Source organism: Rattus norvegicus, chromosome 8 (genome assembly GCF_021556685.1).
Source record: "Rattus norvegicus strain SHRSP/BbbUtx chromosome 8, alternate assembly SHRSP_T2T, whole genome shotgun sequence".
NCBI classification, from domain to species: domain Eukaryota; kingdom Metazoa; phylum Chordata; class Mammalia; order Rodentia; family Muridae; genus Rattus; species Rattus norvegicus.
The window spans coordinates 78,802,646-78,821,455 of NC_141541.1; the positions used below are offsets into that span (position 1 = coordinate 78,802,646).

The following is an 18,810-nucleotide window of genomic DNA, read 5'->3' on the forward strand; positions in this document are numbered from 1 at the left end:
TAGTCCGTGATGAAAGAATTGAAGCCAAGACTGCAAATGTCGGTTGCCATTTTTAATCCTGTGTTCTGTTTCATGAAAGGGTGGCTGTGGGACCTTTCAAGATGCTCCAGGGGTGAAGCTAACTAGAAGTAGGGAAACAGAAAAAACAGGAGCAGGTACTGGGTGACAAGACTTCCGGCCACGCAGCAAAGGAGAAATAGTTGGGAAGCGTTAAGTGCTGCCTGGGTATCTCCAGTCAGGAAGGACTCTTCTAATGGAGTCATATTTTCAAAAGGCTTAAAATTTCCAGCAAATGTCCAATAGCAATATTCTCAACCCACAGTCTACCGGAGCAGCTGGAACCTGGCCCAGGCCAACCCCAGGTCTTCGGAATTCCTGGCACCCGCTCCCATATTTCCAGTAATGTCTATGGTTTCAGCCTTTGGAGCAGAACATGATTTTAAAAGCCAATACAATAAGACTCCATCCTTTTCCTTCTTAGAAATTCAAGACCCAAATTTCACATCTGCAGAACAAAAGCCGTGATGTTCAAACGCTTACTCCCCAGCGCTCCCTGGCCCACCAGCCTTGGCAGTGGTGGGAAGGGCTTAGAAAGTTCACAGAACGTGGTGTATCAGAGTAGGAAGGACTGGGCATGAGGCTGGTTCATCCATTGGCTCCCTTTGCTTTTACTCATCAGACATCTCCTGCCCCATGCTTAGTGACAGCTCATGCCTGTCACTTACTTAACTTGTGTTCTTTGGCGTCTTCACACGTATAATGGGGAGAATAAGATGCCAATAACTGAAGTTAGCAAGATGACTCCGCGGGTAAGGGTATTTGTTACCTGTTTTGATCCCTAAGGACCTTCATGGTAAGAAAGAACAGGTTCTCCCTCCCAAAAGGCATCCCTTACCACCACATAAGAGCCCCGATAATCATTCCACACACATCAGCAAATTAACTGATGAATTAAACTTTAAAAATGGGTAAACCGGGAGTGGTGGCACACACCTTTAATCCCAGCACTTGGGAGGCAGAGGCAGGCAGATCTCTGTGAGTTCGAGGCCAGGACAGCCACACTGAGGAACCCTGTCTTGAAAAACAAAAAGCAACGAAATGAAAGGCTAATAAAAGAAAGGCCTACCTTTCTGAGTTTTCTTAAAGGTGACAGCCTGAATGGACAACAAAGCACAATGCAGTCTGATTTGGAGGAGCTGGTTTTTTTGAGGTTCTAGGATTCGAGCCTAGAATCTCATACATTCTAAGCAAATTCTCTAGCACATAACTGTATACTTAGCTGGAAAATTCTTTTGCATTTGTTCCTAGGGAGCTAGGCAGGGGAAACACTCCCCAGAACACATGAGGACTAGCTGTGCCATTCATGGTGCAGAGCAGAGGCAGGATACACTGGTGCAGGGATGTTGCAGCTGTCACTAAACTCTGAGCTCAATCAGGACAACTTAAAGATACAAATTCCTTCTTTCCCTGTGTGCCATGTGCTTCATGGAAAAGCACTGTGTCTGACCAACATCACACCCACATCCTGTGGACTGGGGCAGGGTCATCAACTAGTCTTTAATTTGGAGAGGTTTGATGCCAGTTAGGTTTTCATACCTTGGGAGAATCGCCAACCCTCTATGAGGCCCTGTCAACTGTCATTGATCTCAATGTCTGCATCATGGACTTCCCTAGCCAATAACGTAGGATTCACATTCCAGGACAAATTCTCAACATGCAGCCCGGATGTGCTGTGCATGGTTCCATGGTTCCTCAGGAGGAATGAATAGCATTCTGGGTTACAGTGTGGTTATGCTTGAATATAATGCCCTGTTCAAGAGAAGAGAAGTTAAATAGACTTGTTATGTTAAGGGACAGAAAGCACAATATGCAATTTGCCCGAACTAAAGTGATTCATCAAATTATAACAGGAAAGCTTAGGTTCATTGTACAAAAATTTCATGAGATGGCTTAGCAGTTAATAGCTCTCTCTGAGGATCTGAGTTCTATTCCCAGCACCCACCTGGCAGCTCTCAACCATTTGTAATTCCATTTCCAGAGGATCCAACTGCCTTCTTCCGGCCTTCAAAGGCATCAGGCATGCACACGGTACATAGACACACATGTAGACAAAAGACCAGTCATATAACATTAAATATTTTTTAAATTACGTATAGAGGCAGGCAGCTAGTAAATAGGTCGGCAGGGAAAGGTGTTTGCTGCCAAGCCTGAGGACTTGGCTTCAGTCCTCAGGACACCCTTGGTGACAATGAAAACCAACCCCAACCCTAGCAAACTGCCCTCTGACCCTCACAAATGCCTTGGCATGTATCTTTCTCTCTCTCAAAACACACACACACACACACACACACACACACACTCACAATGTAACAATTACCCCCCACCCCCCACCCCGAAGCTGAGGACCTAACCCAGGGCCTTGTGCTTGCTAGGCAAACAATTTTCAATTAAGAAAATTACATGTAATCAAACATTAGATTTGTTTGATAGTATGTAGGTTTATCGCTACATACTAACACATGTGTTTGCACAGATATGGACAGGTCCACAGATAAAGTAACTTGTACTGCTGACATATCAGCAAGGATTACAACTTTATTATTAAACTGACATTCTCACTGTAGCCTCCATTCTCGCAGTGAAGGATCTGTTTTTATAACACAGTTTTCAAACCTGGAGTGTGTGTGTTTGGGTGGGGGTTATTAGAAAAATAAAAACAGGGGTTGGGGATTTAGCTCGGTGGTAGAGGCCCTGGGTTCGGTCCCCAGCCCCGAAAAAAAGAAAAGAAAAAACAAAACAAAACAAAACAAAACAACAACAACAAAAAAAAAAAAACAGCACAAACCAGCAGAGGGGCCAGAATTACCCAAACCTTGTACAGACAGTTCAAAACAAGTGGAGGGACAGCCTGCCGTTTCTTTTTGATTTGATATTTGAAACCAGATTTACTATGTCTATCTCAGTCTGGCCTTGAGCTCATGGAGATTCTCCTGCCTCAGCCTCCAGGGTGCTAGAATTACAGGTGTGTGCTGCCAAACCCAGTTCAGAAAAGCATTTCCAATTTTCACTTTTATCTTTTTACATGTATGGGTATTTTGCCTGGATGTGTATCTCTGCATCATATGTGTGCCTGGTGCTTGCAAAAGCCAGAAAAGAGCATCAGATACCCGGGAACTAGCATTGCATGGAGTCGTGAGTCACTAAGTGCTGGGAACCAAACCAGGTTTCTCTGCAAGAATAGCACGGGCTCTTTTTTTTTTTTTTAATATTTATTTATTTATGTATGCGAGCACAGTGTCTCTTGTATTCAGACACACCAGAAGAGGGCATCAGATCCCATTATAGATGGTTGTGAGCCACCATGTGGTTGCTGGGATTTGAACTCAGGACCTCTGGAAGAGCAGTCAGTGCTCTTAACCACTGAGCCATCTCTCCAGCCCACAGCACGGGCTCTTAACTGCTGAGTCATTTCTCCAGCCTCAGGAAAGCATTTTTGATGATGATGAATTCAGGTTATTATCAGAAGGGTCTCCTGAGCAGTGGCTTGTGGGTGAACAATAAAACTGAACAAAAATGCCTAGATTGGGGGCTGGAGAGATGGCTCAGCGGTTAAGAGCACTGATTGCTCTTCCAGAGGTCCTGAGTTCAATTCCCAGCAACCACATGGTGGCTCACAACCATCTGTAACAGGGATCTGATACTCTCTTCTGGTGTGTCTGAAGACAGCTACAATGTACCTATATATAATAAATAAATAAATCTTTAAAAAAATGCCTAGATTGCAACACTTGCCAGTTCCTGGGGATAAATGGCTTTGTTTTTATGGATTTGGCTCAAGCTAGGCTTGTCTGGGAAGACAGACCTCAACTGAGAAGTGTGTGGCCTCTATCAGATTTGCCTTGTAGATGAGTCTATGGATGTCGGCCACAACACTCCTAGGCTGGTGGGTCCTGAGTTGTGTGAGAAAGCAAAGATATCAAGCCCCTAAGCAGTTCCCTCCCAGGGTCTTTGCTTCGATCCTGCCTTGAGTTCCTGCCCAGACTTCCCTTCGTGATGAACCTCGGCCAGGATGTTTTATGCTTCAGTGTTTTATGGTGGCAATAGCAGCAAACGAGGAGACACAGTAAACATACATACCATGGCTAGGCGTTGGGCCACCAGCATGGCTACCCTGAAAGTGTGCCAGGGTTTGGGGCTGGGAGGTGTGGGGTGGGAGTAGCTTGCTTATTTCCTTTGGTAAGATTTGTTTTTTAATGACTGTTTCACAAGTAGTTGACACAGTTCCTGAGAGACTGAGCCATCAGCTCTGCCGAGGACTGAGTCAGCTCTGCTCAGAGGCCCTCCTGGACTGAGTTGACAGTCACCCTGGCTGGGAGCGGAACCTAAATGACCTCGTTAATCAGTTTCTGGTAGTGCATTGAAAGCCATCAGATCTCCATATTTATTACACAGGATCGCCACCTAGTGACACAACAGAGATTGGCTGGCTTCGGAGGTTTGGGGGCTCTTTCTAACCTTGCCTGGGTAATGGCAGTTGTGTGGTGACTGGCTGTGTGCTGTGACTGCTCAACCCAAGAGTCAGTCAGCTCCTCATCTGCATAGACTCCTTGTTCCTCAGTTGCACACTGAATTCAGGTATAGACCCTGTCTAAAGCCATAATGAGCAACCAAGACTATGTAGTGGCTGCATGGAGGCAGGTGTTTGAGCAATTCTGCTTCTTGGGACACTTACAGCAGCTCCATACAAGGCCTGACCCATCCCCAGGCTCAACTACCCTTTGAACAACTCACAGAGTCTTGCCCTACCTTCTGATTCAAGAGAAGCTTTATGGAGATATAACCTACATGCCACAGAATCGACCCACTTACAATGTCCCACTTCAGTGTATTAATGAAACTCATGCACTGTGGCCACAATCTAACCCTCCATAAAACTTTCCCTTCAGGCAAGGCAGTGCTGGTGCATACCTTTAATTCCACAGGCAAGCAGATTGAGACTAGCCTTGTCTACAGAACAAGTTTGGGGCAGCCAGGGATACACACACACACACATGGGGCGGGGGGCGGGAGGGAGGAAAGAGAAACTTTTCCAGTAACATCGTCCCACTCACTATCTACATATCTATGTTGGCCTGTTATAGACATTTTATATATATAGAGAGAGTCATGTTATTTATGATTAAATATTATATTCATATATTTAAGATCATTTTCTTGGGGCTGGGGATTTAGCTCAGTGGTAGAGTGCTTACCTAGGAAGCCCAAGGCCCTGGGTTCGGTCCCCAGCTCCGGGGGAAAAAAAAAAAAAAAAAGATCATTTTCTTAATTTCATTGCCCTTTTTAGTTACACCTGCTTACCTGTGTATGTACGTGGAGGGACCACAGCACCTGAGTGGCAGTTAGAGGACGACTTTAGGGAATCAGTTCTCTCTTTCCACCATGTGCTGTGCGTCCTGAGGACTAAACTCGGGTCATCAGGCCTGGTAGCAAAGCACCTTCACCCACTGGGTCATCTTGCTGGCCTCAGTCTCAACTCTGAGTTTATCTTTACTGTGCATGGCTTTCTCGTTTGACTTTATTTATTTACTTACTTACTTACACTTGATTATGTGAGACAGTGTCTCGTATAGCCCAGGCTGGCCTGTCCTCAAACCCACTATGTAGTCAAAGATGACCTTGAAATTCTGATCTTCCTGCCCCTACCTTCCCAGTGCTTTATTATGGATTATGGACATGCACCACCTGGTTTATGCAGTGCTGGGGCTTGAACCCCAGATTTGATGCATGCTGAGGAAGTGTTCAGTCTACTGCGCCATACCACACCTCTAGCTCTCTATATATTGATCTTCTACCAGTTGCTGAGCTCTGTGGTGAACAGCTTTCTAGTGTGTTCCTTGAGTGTCTCGAGGCATGGCTGTTGTCTTATCTGTCACTTCTTTGCGCTCTGAACACCACTGACTATGCTGACTTAGCAGCCTTGGCTCAGAGCCTCCAGCACAGCGTCGTGCAGGTGCAGTGAAGGCTCGCAGCCGTGTTTTCTGCCTCATCTCGTGAGCAGGGGTCCTTACTTCAGCCAGGGCTCACAAAGCAAGGTACCAGTCTGGACCAAATGCACCCTGAGCAAGCTCCTCTCAGAGAAGGGAGATGTCTAGAAGATGCAGGTGAAAAGCTCTCAGGGAGAACTTTCCCTCGGGATGGAGACCCTCTAACTCCAAAGACCAGACCGAGACACCACAGGATGCAATCAGCAAGAGGATTTGGTTTATTGTCGGGATACACAGGCACAGGCACCTGCGGGCGCTTCAGTCACTCGGGGGACTGGCGCACCCCACGGAACCAAGGATGGGCTTTTATAGGATTTTGGGGAGCAGAAGCAAGCATACAGAAGCAGATGCATGGTTACAGGGATATAATTGGTGGATTCTAATATGGCAAGGGTTTAGCCTGGGGGCAAGTTTCCTAGCTACCTTCCTGAAACATAACGGCTGACTCGGCCCCCCAAGGGTTCAGCCCGGGGGCAAGTTTCTTAGCTACCTTCTTGGAACATAACGACTGACTCGGCCCCCCACCAGGGTGTGGGACCTCTCCCGGGGCTTTTTTTCATTGTCAGGTGCTCAACCGAAGTCGTCCTGTTGCCAGGCCTTCAACCAAACACATCTTGCTTGGCAGCCGCTGTGTACTCAGTGTTCTAACCTTTCCCTGAACCAGTCATCTTAAGTACAGCCTTGCAAAATGGCGTTACTGCTGCTAAGCTGGGGTCTTTCACAGGGTAGGAAGTGTTGTCACTGAAATAATCCATGAGTTAGTCAGTCATCAGCAAAAGTGTTTCGAGTGATGACCTGGGATGAAGAACGGGAGCTGTCCTGGGGTTGCTACTTTCCACAGGGCTGGGACAGAGACAAGCGTCAGCCCAGCCCAGCTGGCATCCAGTACCCACCCTAGCCACCTCCCACCTGAATCAGCCAGTTCATCGCACCTGGTGCACATCTGTCTATTGTCACAGGCTCCCAACAAGTACAAGGCTGTGTGGCCTCCGGCAAACTTAGCTCGAAATGGAGGGATGCGTCTTTAAGGTGGAGATAAGGCTGTCCCTCTGCTCTGTTCTCGTAGATGTTAGTAAACATGGCTAGACCTAAGAGCCTGCCCTGCCCGTGTAGGCGCTCACCTCAGACCCTTCTATTTTTAATTACGTTTATTTGTTGGTGTGTTGTGTAGGAATGTACACGCTGCGGTGCACGTGGCGGTCAGAGGACAGTGTTTGAGAGTCAGTTCTCGCCTTCCACCATGTGGGGCTTGGGAATCAGCCAGCGAGTGCCTTTTCCCCGTGGAGTCATCCTACTGCTCCACCAACCTCAAGGTCCTTTTGGAAGAGGGCATAATCTAAGCGCCCCTTGTAGGCTTTGCTTTGGCTTAGCCTTCGGCAAAGTGGGGGGAAGTGTTTCCTAACTTTCTCTGTCCTTTTTCAAAAGTGCACTTCATAGATATATTAAATAACTGTTTCAGATGCTAGTTTAATGAGCTCACATATAGGACTGGGAATGTCGCCACTATTAGAATGCTTGCTTAGCATATATTGAGGCCATGAGACTGTGATGTTGCATGCAATCCCGGTCTTTGGGATACAGAAACAGGAGGATCAGAAGTTCAAGGTCATCCTTGTCTACATAGTGAGTTTAAGCATAGCCTGGGCTACATGAGATCCTGTCTCAGAAAAGAGCTCACTCGCTCTTGTTGTAATTATTCCTCTTGGAGACACTGAATAGTAAACTGAGGCAGCATAGTAGAAGGGCTGGAAAGATGGCCCAGCGGGCTAAGGTGATTGAACCAGATATGTAGTCCTTGCTGCAGCCACCATAAAGTGCTGCTACTTCTTCACGTCTTCCTGTCTCATGTGGTCCTGCTCTCTCCACAGAGTCCGAAGACAAACGACCAGCCGGCCTCCCCCAGCAGGCGGCAGACCAAAGCCTCAGCCCAAGCCTAAGCCTCAGGTGCCGCAGTGCAAGGCTCTGTATGCCTACGATGCTCAGGACACAGACGAACTCAGCTTCAATGCCAATGATGTCATCGATATTATTAAGGAAGGTGAGTGCATGGCCGCTTACACGAGCTTCCCAGAGGGCGTGCAGGGGGTTCATGGGCTCACTTATCAAGGGTGCAAACCAGTGGTTCTCACCTTGTGGGTCTTGACCTGTTTTAGGATTTCATGACACGATGACCACAGCAACTCTCAGGAAGGAAAACATTTAACTGGGACTGGCTTACAGTTTCAGAGGTTCAGTTCATTGTCATCATGGCAGGAAGCATGGCAGCATCCAGGCAGACAAGGTCCTGGAGGAGCCAAGACTTCTCCATTTTAATATTCAGGCGGCAGCAGAAGATTGTGTGCCACACTGGGCATAGACTGAGCATAGGAGACCTCAAAGTCCACCCACAGAGTGACACACTTCCTCCAGCAAGACCACACCCACTCCAACAAGGCCACACCCACTCCAACAAGGCCACACCTCCCAATAGTGCCACTCCCTATGGGCCAAGATTCAAACAAATGAATCTATGGGAACCATACCTATTCAGATCACCACATGACCCCTTGGGGGGGGGGGGGTCAAATGACCCTTTCACAGGGTTCACATATCAGATATTTACATTATGATTCACGTAGCAGTAGCAAAGTTACAGTTGTGGAGTAGCTACAAAATAATGTTATAGTTGGGGGTCATCACAACATATGGAACTGTATTAAAGGGTCATAATATAGGAAGGTTGAGAGCCACTGGTGTAGACAGAGGTTAAGGTAGACCTCGAGCTACTTGATCAAAACCTTTTACAATGCCAGAGATTGAACACCAGGCCTTGTGAGTGCAAGGCAAGCATTCTATCACTGGGCTGTGCTCTCTCAGTCTTTGGACTTTTTATTTTAGTATGGAGTCTTACTAGGTGTCCCAAGCTGGTCTTGAATTCACTCTATAGCCCAGGCACAAGTTCAGACTTGTGATCCTCCTGCCTCAGATTCCCAGGTAATTGTTTTTACAGTCCTGGCCTATCAGACACATTTAAGTCATTTTTCTTAAATGCCCTTTTAAGGGAGTGGGGGGTGGATGCTGTATACAAGTGTGTGTTCGTGATGTCACAGACATCATATAACCGTGTCACAGACGTCATTTAAACACACACATACATGTCTTTGATGTGATTCATTGAACCTTCACATGAAGTTGAAGGAATCTTCCCAGACACATCAGTTCAGGTCAAGTTTTTCCACCAAATGAGTGACCAAAAGCTTAATTTTTAGAACTTTCTGAGTCTGTCTCCCTGGTGAGACATGCTGGGGAAATAAGTACCCTCCTCCCTCCTTGGTTCCTGGGATTGTCCTCTGAAAGAGGAAATAAGTGGAGACATTTGGCAGCAGTTATCCTAGTTCTTTATCCCTCCCTTCAAAACAGTTGCTTCAGATTTATTCTTCATTCCATCAAACCAAGATAATCACCCAAATAAATATGTACGTGTATTTTTTTTTAATTTAGAGAATACTTTATTAGTTTTTGTAATCAAACCCACGTAGATAAGAAAAATATGGAACGCTTCACGAATTTGCGTGTCATCCTTGCGCAGGGGCCATGCTAATCTTCTCTGTATCGTTCCAATTTTAGTATATGTGCTGCCAAAGCGAGCACTGTACGTGTATTTTTAAAAACAATGTCCCCGAAGTGTGACAGAATCTCATTCCTGTTCACTGTGGAAAGGATCTCCCCAAACTGTAGAGATCTGATCCGAGAAGCCAGAAAATCATACATGTTGGGGGAGGACATAGCTCAGCTGGTAGAATTCATATCTAGCTGAAGGTTCCAAGCTGTTTCCTGCACTGCATCAAACCACACATGTCGGTACACGCCTGAGATCCCAGAAGTCAGGAGGTGGAGGCAGGAGAGGCAGAAGCTCAAGGTCACCCTTTATTATGTAGGAAGTTTGAGACTACCTGGGCTACAGGAGACACAGTGGTTGATAAACTACAAAAAAACCAGCCATGCTGGAGGGCGGTGATGGGGCTGCACTGAAGGCGGGAAGGAGTGTCCAGCAGTGAGGCAGAACCCATTCTCCCCAGAACAGACTCTGTGCCCAGATAGGGAATGGGGAGAGCGACTGAAAGAGACAGGACAGTGGGGCCTGAGTCTGCCTGCGCCACAGTGACCCTGGGCAGGCTGCTCTGTGCTGGGCCGCCTGGCCAGGGCAGATCCTACAGAGCTCACAGCTACAAGTGTTCTCACATCTGCTAACGGGGTCTGACTGATGGTCCGTTTTCATGTCTATTTTAACAGGTCATCTTTTCTCTCTTTTATTTTTATTTTTATTTTCAAGACAGGGCTAGTGTTTGTTGTTTGTTTTCTGTGTAGCCCTGGCTGTTCAGGAACTCTCTCGGTAGACCAGGCTGGTCTCGAACTCAGAGATCTACCTACCTCTGTCTCCTGAGCTCTAGTATTAAAGAAATGCATCACCAGCACTTGGCTTCTATTTTCCTCTTTCAGATACGGTCTCAGGTAGCCAGCCCAAGCCTGCTATGTAGCTAAGAATGGCCTTAACCTTTTGATCTTCCTCTTTGTGCCAGAGTTATAAACATGTACTACCATAGCGGCTTAAGCAGAGCTAGGGACAGAACCCAAGGCTTCACGCATGTTGAGCAGTGCCCTTTATCAACAGAGCCATACCATTAGTCCTGGAGTGGGTCATATAAGGAACCTTTCCTCAACAGAATAAAAGACAGGAAGAAGAAAATATGAATGGAACCAAGTCACCTGAGCCCATGAGGACAAGCATGTGCCCCTTCTCATCTGTCCTTTTGCCTCCACAGATCCTTCTGGCTGGTGGACGGGTAGACTACGAGGCAAGCAGGGCCTGTTTCCTAACAACTATGTCACCAAGATCTGAGGCGCCCAGAAATTGTCATGCAGGCAGAGGAGCTCCAGACGTGGACTGGGGAGGGGACTTTTTGGGGACTCCCCTTCTGATCCACAATGAGCAACTGCTACTCCAAGGTCTGAAGCTATTCTGGTACCTTCCCCATGGAAGACGCAGAAAAGCTTGGGATGGGAACAAGGAGTTTCACTCCGTAAATGATCCTAAAAGGTAGTCTAGTTCCCAGGAGCGCCAAAACAACCACCCACTAAGATTTATTTATTGTATTTAAATCTGGTGAAAGCAGCAGGGGCTGCTGGGTGTCTATCCCGCAGCCTCCAGCGCACTCACCAAGCCCAGGGGACAGCAGGTGGTGACTATGACAAGTGCCTTTAGTTGAAGAGCACGTTTCATTCATTCCTCTCTTCCATACCTGATACATTCCTTTCTGCTAACCCTCCTTCAGGGAGGACCCACCCTCTGCAGGCTGGACTTGGTGTGAACAGGCACTCACCTGTCAATGCCAAGGGCAGGCCGTCCTTCCAAGCCCATGGGAGCCAGGGCCACTAAGACTGCTGGTGGGGAGGAAGTTGGGTGCTGGGCTGACTGATGGTCTTGCTTTCCCTTGGTCTTTGCTTGTAATGTGGCTGGCCCATGTTGGTTTTATGTTTAATGTTGTGCTTATAAGAAGAAAGATCTCCCCCCCCACCCAAGCTGTACATTTATAAAAAAGTGACCATATACTGTATATAGAAAAGTCTAGAAGCACGTATGAATGCCGCAGGTAGTATTCCACTGTACCCATTCGTGAAGGTAGGTTTTATTACAGGATTTGCACCAGGTACTTACAGACGCCCCCTCTCCTCTTTGCCTAGAGAGACAGTCACTGCATTCCTGCACAGCCCCTCAGACCCCCTGACCCTCTCCATGTAGGTAAATCTCCTGTCACCCCTCTGCCGTCCTCCCCTACCTCCTCAATAAATGTAACGGAGTCAGTGCAATGTCTTCTTCTTTCACGATGCTTCTTGTGGGTTATAATTTTCTCCCTGGGTTTGGGGTGGGGGGACGATGGCACGGTCATCCCCACTATTCTCTCTCCACTTTCCATGACTGTCACAAATATCTGGGATAAGCAGCTTGTGAGCAAGAAAAGTCAATTATCTGCTTATGCTTTAGGAAGTTTCTGTCCCTGTTCTCTATTCTTGAAGTGTAACAGGAGAATCAAGTAATTAACGAGGAGGCTGGAGAGATATCATGGCTGCTAAAAGCCCACCTGGAAGGCCCTGGCTCAATTCTCAGAGCCATCAATGACTCGGATCTGATGCCCTCTTCCAGCCTCCACGGGCACCAAGTTTACAGATGATATACCACCACACATGCAGGCAAAACACATCACTTATGATAGTAATAATTTTAAATGATGAAAGGGGGCAGGCAGCTACATAAACGCAGCAGGGTGATGAGTGCCTGTAGTCCCAGCACTTGAGAAGCAGGAGTCAGAGGGTCAAGAGTTCAAATTCATCCTCAGCAACATGGCCTGCAGGAGACAGGAGAGATCCTGTCTGCAAGCAAGTAAACAAACAGAACGCCCAAAGGAACCCGACAGTGCTTCAGGATGAACGCATAAGCTACCTCCCGTACCAGAGACTGTGCTGGGTGGGTGGTTTGATCTTTTCCAACCCCGTGAGGGAAAACTCGTCCGCATGGGTAAGATCGACACTAAACCTTCAGTCCACTAACTAGAGTCAAACCAAGGCCATCACGTGTGAACGACTGCTCTTTCATGCTGTGGTCAGGATGTCCAATCCTCTCATTTCGGGATGTCAGAGTTTTTATCATAACATGATTTTGATTTTTTACCACTTACATATTTTACTTACTCAAGTGTAACACTTCAGCTTTTGCGTGCTGATTGCCTGGCATAATAGTCTTACTAGTCCTTCATGACACCCTAGAAGCTCCCGAGTCAGGGCACTTAGTGGTTAAGAAAGTGATGGTTGTCAATTTGACTACATCTGGAATTGCTAAAACCCAGTGACTTGGTACACCTGGGAGGTTTTATTTGTTTGTTAACTAATTCTTAGTAGGAAGGCCTATCTCTAATCTGGGCCACATCTTCTCCTGGAAGTCTATATAAAGGACACAGAAGAAGAAAACTCTCTCTTCCTGCCTGCTTGCTCTCACTCTGGCCTGCCAAGTCCATCCCTTTGCCGGCATTAGAATCTACTTCAAGATTCTGGCATAAACTGAAGGCCGGCCTCGTGGGCCGAACTACTGGAATCACAACCCCTAAGCCTCTGGAGACCCTGACAAATACATAAGAGCATTATAAACCATCTTTGGGATATGCTCACAAAAAGCTGAACTCTCATGACATCAGAGGTTGTCCTCCAGTTTCCACATGTACATACATGCATGTGCACACATGCGCATACACAAGCCACCCTCTCCTGACAGCCAGGGTTGTCCTCTGGGTTCCACATGAATATGAATGCATGTGCACACACGATCTGTCATCTCTTGGGGAGAAGCTGAGCTCAAGCATCCTTGAGAAAATGCAGACTTTTGGTGCTAGCAAAACTCTGTTCCTTGGTTGTACTTCTTTACTGTTCATTCTGAAGGAAGCTGGTCCAAGGCTGCCATGGGAACCAGCTTCCGCTAACTCAACAAGGGCTATTTATAAAACTCTGTAATAGGATCTCAAACCATAAAGATGTTTAATGCCACAAAAAAAAAATGTTTGAGACTTATAGAAAGCCTCTTCTGGCAGCCTTGACCTTCTCAAGAAAGGAGAGAAGTCAGCCATCCCTGGAAGTAGGTCTTCCTCTTGTTCTTGTCATATTCAACATAGTGATCACAGGAGACCAGACTGTGGGATCGGCTGTCAGGGAGAAGCAGCTTCACCATACACTCAGTTGAGGCAGTATTGAGTGTCTTAAGAGTTTCTACTGCTATGAAGAGACACCGTGACCACAGCATTTAACTGGGTCTGGCTTACAGGCTCAGAGGTTTAGTCCACGGCCATCATGGTGGGAGGCATGGCAGCATGTAAGCAGACGTGGTGCTGGAGAGGGAGGCAAGAGTTCTACATCTGCCTCTCTGGACCAGCAGGAAGAGAGAGTGAGCTGCTGGGCGTGGCTTGAGCTTCTGAAACTTCAAAGGCCACCCCCCCACACACACACACTTCCTCCGATAAGGCCACACCTTCTTTATCATGGCCTCACTTCTAATCCTTTCAAATAATGCCATTCCCTCTGAGCCTGTGGAGGCCATTTTCATCCAAACTACCACACAGTGTTAAGTGTTCCTGTGAAGCTGAGAGCACTGGTGAATTCTGAAAGCAATTAGAGCATTTAATGGGTTTGAGTCTTTTCCTCAAAACAGTTAATGTCTTCTCACATTAAGCTGTTAGGAAGTAGTTTCTGTAAGAGACTATGAAGTTTGACAGTTAAGAGCACTGACTGTTCTTCCAGAGGACTTTCGGTTCACTGCACCTTCATGGCAACCCACAGCTGTCTGTCACTCCAGTTCCAGGGGATCCAATGCCCTCTCCCAACCTTCGAGGCGCCAGGCACATACATGGTACACAAATGTACTTTCAGGCAAAAGCTCATTCATTAAAAAAAAGAGACTAGGTTTATAATTTTTTTCTCTGTTTTACACCAGTGGTTGGAATGTATGACACCACTGTGGGGGAGGGGGGCCTCTTAAAGGGAGTGGGGTGTAGTTCAGTGGTAGAGCACTCTTGCTGGGCGGCCATGCCAGGCCTGGCGTTCCATCCTCAGCAGTAAAGAGGATGCGAGCCATGGTGGAAATATGTAACATTTGTAGCTAAAACAGCACAGCAGGCAAACCCATCCAGTTTTACCACAGCAGGATGTCTGTCGAAAGCCCCTTGCCTGTTTGCATTCGATGGTCACCCCAACTTGGCTGCTCATTCTAGCATCACCATCATGAGAGTCCCTGCGATGGTGGGCCTCACCCTTGTGAGCCAGCTGTTCCTATGCAGCGATGAACGAACAGGTGAGGCTACTCAAGGAGAGCCACCCATTTTTTTTTTTTATTAAAAGATTTTTTAAAAGATTTATTTATTATATATAAGTACACTGTAGCTGTCTTCAGACACACCAGAAGAGGGCATCAGACCCCATTACATCATCAGATGGTGAGCCACCATGTGGCTGCTGGGATTTGAACTCAGGACCTCTGGAAGAGCAGTCAGTGCTCTTAACCACTGAGCCATTTCTCCAGCCCCAAGCCACCCATTTTAAATTGTCTGCATGTGAGTGGCCTTGTGGGGAGAAACCGCAGGAAGGTATTGGCGGTTGGTGTAGGGCAGGGTATCTAAACAGGACCAATGAAGGGAGGAGCCGAGCTGCCACTCAGGGTAAAGCTTTTGCATCCACCTTTCTCTGCTGCTTGGTCTTGCCTTCCCAGCATTCCTTTCTTCTGTCTGTGCCAGGAAACAGGTTCAGCAAACCCTAGAGAGCCACCAGCAATCCTGTTACATTTCTTTCAGATCTCTTGTCCAGATTTTGAGAAAATCTCTACTCAAGGTCATATGCCAGATCGAAAATCTTGAGGAAGGCCCGGGAAGTGGTTGTGACCTAACTGGTACTCCAAGGGTCCCTCCCAACTGAGAGGACACCTCAGTTAGCCCCCATTTCCACTGGGAGAAGGAGGTTGGGTGCTTTGAGGACTTACGGTTGGAAGGAGGTTTCCAGGGTGAAGACTTACGCTGCCTCTCCTCAGCCAAGAGAAACGCACACCCAACCCCGAGGACCTGACCATCTCACTAGGGAGGAAGGGGGAAGAGAGCAGACTCCTCACACAATACACCTGGGAAAGGAGGTTGGAGACAATCACACATCTCCTTGATGGCTTCCTAGCCTGACACCTGGCTCTTGAGCCATGATTGGCAAAGTATAGGCAACTGGAGTTTAGTTGCCTGGAGGAAGTAAAGACTCAAAGACTTGTTCAACTTTGTTTCCTGAGCCATTCAGTAATCTTAAGTTTTCAGATGCAGGAAAGACGCGATTCCACGCTTGCTGTGAGCGTGATAGGAAGTGCCTGAAATTCAAATGGAGGTGGCTAGGAGGGTAAGTCCTGTCTCCATACTGGCAGCCCCGAAGGACTTTAGCTGTTTGTCTGAAACCTACATGGCTCCTGGAAGTTTGTCCTTGTTCTCCCATGGGGCTCTCAAGAGAGGTATGAATACTCTGTCTCAAATCATCATCACTGTTATGTGAAGACAAGGCAAAGGTTGGGTGGTGGGAACAAGGTCTCCTTTAGCTGGATTGTGAGCAGATGACCTCTGACCCTGACGATGCACACGCACGCACACACACACACACACACACACACACACACACTTCTCCAGCTCAGGTGCCCCTGGCCTTACAGGAGACACAGACCCTGCAGTTCTCTGGGCTTATGAGGGTCTATGCTGGCCGAGGGGCTGTTGTCTAAGCACTCACGAGGCCCTGGCCTCCATCCCCTGGACTGCAACAGTCAATCCATGGAGAAAATGAGGGAAGACTGTCCACCTCAGTACCAATTTCCCAGGTACCAGTAACAGCCAGAGACAGAAGATTCATCCCTTGGTTGGGAGGGAGGCTGGAGATGAGGGCTCTTCCTGCCCATCATCCCCAAGTCTATTTCTCTCTAGTCTCTCCCCTTTACTGACTGCTTTTGCTTCTGTCCCATGGCACTGGCGGCAACCCCACTTTTGTTTCCACTTTCCAGTTGCCTTGAGACGAACAGGCTAAGGATAACGGGCATTCCGTATTATTTACATTGTACTGAGAAATGTGAGTGCTTAACACAAGTGCTTACAGACAAGTAAGAGAAAAGGGGGCAAGGGAATGTTTACTCCAGGTTTTTTGAATGGTGGATCTTACTCAGGCAGGTAAGATCAAGAATTCATTAAGGTCAGCTGTATTGAAGTCACCTAGAAGATTGCAGACAGGCTCCGCCTCCTTTCACAGTCGCTGATGAGGAGAGGGTACAGGTACCTTTGTTTGTTGAAAAAGTGTTCTGTGGATGCTCTAGAGAGGGAGACGTGCTCTGGAAAGTGTTCCAACATATCTTTTGTCTTATCGATGGGTACTCATCAGTTAAACCTCCCCTGAGTGTGCCCTTAACCATTGGGGATCTAGCCTTAAGAGAAGAACACCCAGTATTGTCCACACATAGGCCTGGCCTCAGTAGAAGCTGCAGGATGAGAAGATGGTCCCTATCCGAGTCTGTGACTACTTAGTAACCCAGTAAGGCATAACATGTCCCAACTGGGAGCAGGCTGTGGCATGGCTGAGAGATACACCAGTTCCTTGCTGGGTGAAGCTTAAGAGGCTGCTGCAGTCCCATGTTTCCTAAGGCTTTACAATTTCTGGCAGGTGTTAATCAGTACAGGAAACACTTTCTGGCCGTCCCCAGAGTCATCAAGGGAGTACATTCGTTGTCAAGTCACTCAAGTGCTGTAGGGTCAACAGGAAGGTTAATCGCTGGGGCTCCCAAATCATGCTCTTAGCACCTGGGGTGATTCTCGTTCTAGGCGCTGGCTTCCCATAGTTTCTCTGTGTAGCTCTGACCATCCTAGAACTCGCTCTGTAGGTCAGGTTAGCCCCAAACTCAGTCACCTGCTTCTGCCTCCGAGTGCTGGGACTAAGTGTGTGTGCCACCACTGCCTGGCTCCGGCTTCTCATAGTTAAAAAGTGTATATAGCATTGTTCCTCCTGCTGCCTTTCTACCTCAGATGCCACCCCTTCGCCTGCCCCTCATCTGGTCCCCATGGCCAGGGTCATCCCCTGAGGTGAGAGGATACTATTATCCTAGTTGACAGGTGTCCTTGGAAGTATTCTACTTTTCCTCCCAAATAGATCGCACGACACCAGGGATGACTCTAGACCTCTCCCTGTTGAGATCCACCCTCTCTATGACTGCTTTCGATATATCCTACAGTTGCTACTTGTACAACCTTGAAGCCTTGGTCTCATGGCTGTATAGTGAGATGTAGTAGAGAAGGAATAGGATTAGCCAATCCCTGCTGAAAAGCAGGCAGAAGAGTTGCCAAGTAGCCTTGGCATGAATACAGGTCCACTGGCTGTCTGAACCCTTGCTAGCCAGTCTTAAAGGATTCATGAACTGTAAGTAACCTGTTTTAGTTGGTGACACTTGACTCGGGGCCCCATCACCGCTCCCCCAAAAGCTTCCAGCCTGCTCATCCAGGAACCAGATAGAAACGTGATGGGCAGCAGAGGCAAATGTGAGGGCGGGCCAACCCCGCTTGCGTCTCTGGGATTTCCACAAATGACGAACAGTGGGAGAATATCAAAGTGGTTGGTAGATAGGTCCCAGAATGAGGCAGAGCCCCCGTTCTAAACTTCTTAGAAGCTATTCCTGATGAAACCTTAGCTCTAGGCTCTCCCTAGTAGACCACTGACTGGCCTTTCTGAATCTGCCTGCCTCCAACTCTGTGACCTTGGCTGAGCTCCTGACCACTGGAAATGCTTTAACCCTGGGTTGAGAGATCCTGTGAGGCTCTAGCAGAGCAGTGATCATCGCCCTCACATGCGTTCAGTGAGCCTGGTAAACGGGGTTTCTGGCATCTCGTAGGGCTGCTGTGGTTCACAAGAAAGTGGCTCCTAAAGCAAACCAAGTGTTACAAGGACTGGCAATATTCACAAATGTAGCTGTAGGGGACCTGGTCCTGAGTCCCTGTGGCCAGGAACAAATGGCAGTGTGGCCCCCCAGGAAGACTAAAGGAGAAAACAGGAGGTGCAGGGCACTAGCAGTGGGTATTACTTGGTTCCAGCCTTTCCCTGGGACAGACTGGATATGCACATAGAGAATCAAAGTAGAGAGCCCTAACCAGAAGTCTCATACTCCAGGACTCCTCCTAACTCCGCTGCCTTCTCAAGC

The 18,810-nt window shown here is 47.7% G+C and overlaps 1 protein-coding gene and 1 non-coding gene across 3 annotated transcripts in view; one reads left to right on the forward strand and one right to left on the reverse strand.

The window, feature by feature from the left end:
• The window catches only part of Myo1e (myosin IE), a 193,415-nt gene extending 181,529 nt beyond the window's left edge, over positions 1–11,886 (forward strand). The window contains exons 26-27 of one of the 2 annotated variants that reach the window (XM_087560554.1): positions 7,913–8,082; positions 10,847–11,886. In XM_087560554.1, the coding sequence (XP_087416680.1) occupies positions 7,913–8,082; positions 10,847–10,923 (247 nt within the window). In that variant the 3' untranslated portion in view covers positions 10,924–11,886. 2 annotated transcript variants of the gene reach the window in all.
• LOC120094553 (U6 spliceosomal RNA) lies at positions 9,568–9,674 on the reverse strand. Its single transcript, XR_015628269.1, has one exon. It is a non-coding gene; the product is annotated as a U6 spliceosomal RNA (small nuclear RNA).
• Positions 11,887–18,810: the final 6,924 nt, after the last annotated feature.